The sequence below is a fragment of the Sinocyclocheilus anshuiensis genome, unplaced genomic scaffold (assembly GCF_001515605.1).
Source record: "Sinocyclocheilus anshuiensis isolate Anshui unplaced genomic scaffold, SAMN03320099.WGS_v1.1 scaffold1701, whole genome shotgun sequence".
Taxonomy (NCBI): Eukaryota; Metazoa; Chordata; class Actinopteri; order Cypriniformes; family Cyprinidae; genus Sinocyclocheilus; species Sinocyclocheilus anshuiensis.
The window spans coordinates 54069-61436 of record NW_015538007.1 but is presented as its reverse complement, the minus strand read 5'-3'; the positions used below and the strand labels follow the sequence as shown (position 1 = coordinate 61436).

Below are 7368 nucleotides of genomic sequence, written 5' to 3'. Positions count from 1 at the left end.
GTGAAAGTGATTTTGTGCCTCTTTGGGATGGCACAATAAAGCAATGTTCACTTGCAGAACGCAAGCTTCTAGAGGGCACACAAGTCTGAAGTAATGAATTTAGGTAAAGGGGTGCAGAGCCAGTGGTGGTTTTATAGGCAAACAATGCCTTGAATTTTATGCGAGCAGCTATTGGTAGCTAGTGCAAATTGATAAACAGAGGTGTGACATGCATTTTTTTCCGGCTCATTAAAGGGTACCTATAATGCAAAATTCACTTTTACATGTTGTTTGAATATAAAGGTGTGTTGGCAGTGTGTGTACACAACCACCCTATAATAACAAAAATCCACCCGCTCATTTTTTAATCTCTAGAAATCATGAGCAGTGTCTCAGAGCTTACTGATCACAGAATCCATACAGTGTGACATCACACTTCACCAGCCCCACCCACGATAGATGACTGACACAGCCGTATTAGCCATGACCCGACCCTGAGTGAGCCGCACAAACTGTCACAGATCGGCCAGGCTCAATCACCTCCCAATCACAGCGAACACCATCACCTGCGTTCTAATCACACGCACCTGTCACGGATCAACTATCACCCTCAGCTCCCATACAAAAGCACACACCTCACTTCACTCCAGTGTCCGATCTCGTTTCATCGAAGTGGACTCTCTCTCTCTGACATCCTTACTAGATACTTAGAAAGACTTTACCTGCCTGTGATACTTACCTCCTGTGTTTCCTCCAGTGTGTTCTCCTGTGTTCCATTCCCTAGTCCGTTCCCGTCATCTGCTCCATGGATTCCCTGTGTACCCATCAACTGAGGTGTGTGCAGTCCTCTGTCTCCCTTCCACGATCTCCTGTGAGGACCCTATACGGAATTACTCTTTTCATCTCCCTTCAGGACCATTACCATAGTTCATATTCTCACCTGCCCTATCCATCTGCACCCCTTGCTGAAAATAAACATTGTTGTACTTTTCCAACCCTCTGTGTGAGTCTCCTTCCGTAACACAAACACTATCTGCCATGTTTATCTTCACGTCAGCGCATTTAAAAGCAGCATTCAAGTAAGAAATGTCTTCTTATTAGAGCTATAGAAGTTGTTCAGTCCAGAGCAGTGAGTGATTTTTTGCTTTTTATTTTATTGTTTGGGTCATATTAACAGCGTAGACCCAAACAGCGGTCAGTATAAGTACTGTATATTATGCTGCGGTCACTTAATGCACCGATCTAATATAGACATTAAATTTCTTTCCCAGCTGTTTAACTTCACAGACAACGGACTGTGTTTTTGTAACTTAAGCGTGTTTTTAACATAAACTTGGCGGGGAGCAGCAGCTCATTTGCATTTAAAGAGAAATGGACTAAAACAGCCTGTTTCTGCTTCCACTCAAAATAGGCATTTTCAAAATGATATAATAAATGATCTGTGGGGTATTTCAAGCTGAAACTTCACAGACACATTCTGGGGACACCTGAGATTTATAATACATCTTATAAAAAGGGGCATACTAGGTGCCCTTTAAAAATTAATCTTGCTGCCACGTTCTGGATTAATTTAAGGTCTGGTATTGGCCTAGATTTTTGGGGGTCTGATATTGGTCTAGGAATTAGCCTTTGGGATCTGTACTTGGTCTTGGCTTTAGTCTTTGAGGGTCCGGTATCGGTCTAGGCTTTAGTCTTTGGGGGTCTGGTATCGGTCTAGGCTTTAGTCTTTGGGGGTCTGGTATTGATTTGGATTTTTGGGGGTCTGAAATTGGTCTAGGAATTAGCCTTTGGGATCTTTACTTAGTCTTGGCTTTAGTCGTTGAGGGTCCGGTATCGGTCTAGGCTTTAGTCTTTGAGGGTCTGGTATCGGTCTAGGCTTTAGTCTTTGGGGGTCTGGAATTGATTTGGATTTTTGGGGGTCTGAAATTGGTCTAGGAATTAGCCTTTGGAATCTTTACTTAGTCTTGGCTTTAGTCTTTGGGGGTCCGGTATCGGTCTAGGCTTTAGTCTTTGGGGGTCTGGTACTTGTCTAGGCTTTAGTCTTTGGGCGTCTGGTATTGATTTGGACTTTTGAGGGTCTGAAATTGGTCTAAGAATTAGCCTTTGGGATCTGTACTTAGTCTAGGCTTTAGTCTTTGGGGGTCCGGTATCGGTCTAGGTCCGGTATTGGTCTACAGTAGACTTTAGAAGGTGTGTTATTGATCTGGGTTTTTTAAGGTCTGGTATTGGCACTGCTATTATTCTAGGTCTAGGCTTTAGTCTTTGACGGTCTGGTACTGGTTTAGGTTTTTGGGGGTCTGGTATTCGTCTGGGTCTTAGAAGTCCTGGTATAGTCTGAGTTCGGGTGTTGTAGGGTCTGGTCTTTAATTCTGTTCCATACTCTCATGCCGAGTAACAAATGAATGACCAGCATGCACAGCAGTCTGTTGGGGGTTTTAAATGGTATTGATTAGTGATTTGTTCCCATCTAATTTGCTGGTGGTAATTTATCCTTTGTCGGTCATTTATCGTAATCAGATCCACTGGTGTAATGAGTCAAATCTATCTACAATTTTATATAAGGTTTACACATTACAGAAATCCTGACGGAGTGTTTAATGGATATTAAATATGTTTTGCATAAGTACATTACAGGAAGCATGATGGAGCGTCACTTTCAAAAACCCTTGTATGTTCTTGCCTTCTGAAAAGTTTTAAGAGAGTACATTTTATGGAAATACTATACTTCAAAAGAAAAAACTTCATGCTGAACTGAATGTAATTTTTGGACATTTAATTGTACGGTAATTGCAGTTGAATAAAAATGTATTAAAAGTTTACATTCACATTTAATGTAAACTTTAACTGAACTTTATTAAGCTGATGTTTGTAAGAGAAACTTACTTGTTACAGGGACAAACATGTCTGGTAGATCTTCACAAAGAGAGACACAACCATTTCAAATCAATGCCCAGGATGATTTTAATGACTATATCATGCAAAAATAATCATCACACTCTATAAAGAACATCAACTCTTATCTTTTCAAAACCAGAAAATTACCTTTAAATTTTGGTCCACCAGTCGCAAAAATCAAAGGAAAGACATAATAATATCTTGATTTGAATAATTGTATATAAAATCACACTTAGTGAGCAATTCATACAGTGTAACACTTTTTGACATCAACAAATCGCTCTATTTGACACAACAAGAATAACACAATCACTTGTGCACTTCAGTCTCAGGCAAGAGGCCATGAGAAGAGTTTTAGGTTTGTGATAAATTCCTCACAAAATACACAAATCTAGAAAACATCTAGCTGAGATTCAGAACAAAGTAAAGCATGGCTCAGATTCCAACCTCTGAAAATGGCCTTGCATTTTCTGACCAGAACAAACATAAGCTGATTCTGATGCTTCGGTAAGACTTTCGCAACCATTCAAATGACTCCGTAAACTAGACACAATTCAGATTTCTTGAGTGAATTAGATGTTGAATATAACAAGATTGCTGATGTCATCAGTACATTATTGCAATACATGTTCTTAACAGGTGTTTTTTTATTTATTTATTTGTTTGTTTTATTTAATTTTTTTAAGACTTTGACACGTCATCTTAGATTACTGCTGGTTGACTAAACACAACACACTGGTTTGTGTCATGAATGAAGAATTAGAGTGACTCTCACAAAAACATGCACACTTTTCAAAGAAAATCAAGCTTGTGGACCATTATTATTATTATTATTTGTTGTTATTATTATTATTAAATTGACAGCATTGATAGTATTTATTTATTTTATTTTTTTATTTTTCTTTGGGGGGGGGGTAATAAATGTATTTAAAAAGTAATAAATCATAAAAATTGAATGGTCCTAAAAGCAGGCTTAATTGTCTTAATGTAATATAAAATTAGCTTTTTAGGTGAGATGGAACCTGCACATCCTGACAGGTTTTGTGAAATTCACTCAACATATTACATAAGCTTTGCATGGCAACACTTAAATACATCAGATGATCAGGATTTGACCATACGCATGGAATGATGTCAATGGCACAATATACATCCCAAATGGACAGCCTCATTTTTTAATGCCAGTTTCTATGATAAATATGGCCCAATAAGAACAGTAAGCACAGATATCACTGACCCAGATTCACAACAGTCTCACAGAAACAATAAATCCATGTCAAAACACATACTTAAGATATAAATTACTTGTTTTCCCAAATAACAACATGTCAGTGCATTCAAAGTATCTTTGAAAATGACCGTTTGTCATTACATGTTGGTTAAAATGGAACATTTTAAATGAAGACCAGCTTAAAACCACTTAAAATACAGGACTGTATTGCCAAGCACACACTCGAATGTATTGTTGATGTAACTATAGCCGAACAAAACTTATACAAGATTGCACTTTAAAAAGTTCTCAAGTATACTTTAGGATGTTTCAACATTTAAAGGTTTATCAATATATTTCACACTTATTTTAATACACATCATCATTCAGATATAGCAGGTATGTTTTGCAAATTTGTGCTGCATCAAACAGTAAATGTCTATTTTCCTCTACCTTCTAGGTTTATGTCCCAAATAAAGGGACTAGTTTATAATGTGTAATACAGTACACATACATAATGATAAACAGCATTCTTTGTAAGTTTTAAGTTATATAATATAGTTCAATAACCCAAATCTTGCATATTTTCTGTAAGGTCAATGGCAAGAGCTCTGTAAACGACGTTGATCTAAACTACTCTAATTGGTCCTGACCGATTAAACTACTCATCTGCTAAAGTTACAGTAGAAGACACAAAACTAAAACAAAACTAGTCTAAACCTGCAAAAAACAGCCAAGACCTGTGCTTTGATTACAGATGTCTGTGCTATTAAATATTGTCAGTTGATTGAATGTCATAAACCACAGTAATAACTCAACATATCTGTATTTTTACAGGAAACATTTACATAGCCATATATATTATTTATATAATCCTAAATATGACCTTTTCATATAATTACCAGTATATTCTAATCAATATCTCTGAATACATTATTCCCTTTAAATATCTTCTCTATTCACTTAAAGACTCTTTTCAAAAACATCTCTGACTCCTGTAGCTATGCTTGTTAAGTACAGTGTCTATAATCACTCATATCTCTTTTTGCTTTGACTTTTTTTAAAGATTTGCTTTGACTCATTGCGAATAAAGATCTAGGAGTACCCGTCTCCCGTATACGTCTGCTCGGCGTCCTCCTGGATGTATTCCTCGGTTTTCTCCCATCCTTTGGCCCATCCCCCGTTCAGCTGCGTCGTGGCCCCATATGTTTTGGCGGGGCCCCCGAAAGGAGCGTGGCTCAACGTGATGTCACCGGTCTCCTCCGCTAACTCGTCTTCATCGATGAAGCCGCACTTCTCCTCGCTGGTCTCCTCGGGATTGGCCCACGGCTGCTTCTCGCCGGACGCAAAAATCCCATAGAAGATCACGCCGCCGTAATGCACCAGCGAGGCGATCAGGAACACGTTCTGCCATTCCTCACGAGTCTGACGGGCAAGATAAGACAAACTCAGGAATGCAGTCTTTGACTTCTATTATGTAATTCTTAGTGGCTATGTTTAGAATGAAATGCCTGTCTACTGCTCATCACAAACTGCACAGAAAGGAGATTCACTCCATGCTTTCTACAATATTTGAAAAACAGCATGTGAAACAATGTGTCATGCAACAATAAATATTCGGAGTGTCTATTTACACTAAAGTGCAAACAGCCCGCCTTGTTGGCAGAGGCTATTTATACTAACTCCGCCCACCAACGTGTGACTGGCCATTAATCGACAGCTTCAGTGGCGTAGATGTTTCATATGTCAGATTTTACCGAGTTCAGGTAACAATAAACACATTTGATAATGAAAGTAGGGCTAATTTCAGGATTTCTCACCTTGTTTTTGGTCATAGTACCTACAATGAGAGGGCAGACCATACCAGAGAGAGTGCCCACTCCATTAGAAATACCCATCAGTATGCTGGCGTACCTCGGTGCGATGTCCAAGTGGTTGACATTAAAACCTTAAAGAGGGACAGGATAAAAGAAGAAATCAGAAATGTTGGGAGACATTTATTTTAGATATTGTTGAATGCAAGTAAACCAAAATGGGATTTCAAAACATGAAGCCTGACAGTGTGTGAGTGTCTCACCTGATATAGCAAAGCCACTAAAACCAACAGCCAGCACCAGAAACGAGATGGCCACACCTTTACTGTGAGAGAAACCAACCACTAACAGCAGAGTGGCCTCCATTCCAAACCCTATAACCAAATGATGTGTGGGTCAAAGGTCACACCATACTGTTTTGTATTCATTCCAAATACAAGATACAATTACTCTAATGAAATGTGGTTACTCTTACCTCCACAGTTCATGATTTTCCTGACGGTGGTGGTGGATAAGATGTTTTTGCTGCGCAGGAAGTCAGCCAGTTGACCACCGATTGGCACTATGATGGTCATGACAAGGTGAGGCAGAGCAGAGACCATACCGACCTGACAACACCACACAAAACATCAGTCCTCATGACTTCACTTCACAGGATAGTTCACCAAAATTATGACAATTTTGGAAGGAAAAAATAGACAAAGGCCCATATGATTTATGTATTTTCATTAAACACAAAGGGAAAATGTTGAAGAATCCCTGAGCCACATTTTTTTATATAATAAAATGTAATGGTGATGTTTATGGTTTGTATGGACTTTTAAGAAAAAATTGTCTGCTCAATTGTGCTCCTTCCTGCAAAAAATGATATCTATGAAGAATTCATGGGGGGTTTCCGGCCCCATCATAGCACAGAAACTGCACTTGTTAAAATTACTTGCTTCTTGCGTCAGACCAAGGTTGCATCTCATTACTAGTTTTAGTTGATCTTATTGCTGTGTTCGACACTATAGATCATGACATACTCATAGATCGATTACAAAAGTATACAGGTATTCAAGGGCAGGCTTTAAGATGGTTTAGATCCTACCTGTCCGATCATTATCACTTTGTCTATTTAAATGGGGAATCATCTCAATTAACGCCAGTAAAGTAGGAAGAGCCACAAGGATCTGTCCTAGGCCCTCTGCTATTTTCAATATATATGTTGCCCCTTGGTAATATTAAAAGAAAATACAGGATTAGTTTCTATTGTTATGCTGATGATACTCAACTATATATTTTGAAAAGACCAGATGAAACTTCTAAATTATCTAAGCTAACAGAGTGTGTTAAAAATGGAAGAAAAAAAAGGATGACCAACAATTTTCTCCTAATAAATTCGGATAAGACAGATGTATTAATTATTGGACCAAAAACAATACACACAATCTCTTAGATTACCCTTTGCAACTAGACGGATGTACTGTT

At 38.4% G+C, this 7368-nt stretch overlaps 1 protein-coding gene across 1 annotated transcript in view; it reads right to left on the bottom strand.

The window, feature by feature from the left end:
• Window positions 1-4705: 4705 nt before the first annotated feature.
• Window positions 4706-7368, bottom strand: part of LOC107677426 (vesicular glutamate transporter 2.2-like) — a 14789-nt gene continuing 12126 nt past the window's right edge. Inside the window, exons 9-12 of the mRNA XM_016472319.1 lie at window positions 6374-6506; window positions 6162-6272; window positions 5905-6032; window positions 4706-5509 (exon numbers count right to left, since the gene is read on the bottom strand). Of these exons, the coding sequence (XP_016327805.1) occupies window positions 5180-5509; window positions 5905-6032; window positions 6162-6272; window positions 6374-6506 (702 nt within the window). The 3' untranslated portion in view covers window positions 4706-5179. The remainder of the gene's footprint in view (window positions 5510-5904; window positions 6033-6161; window positions 6273-6373; window positions 6507-7368) is intronic.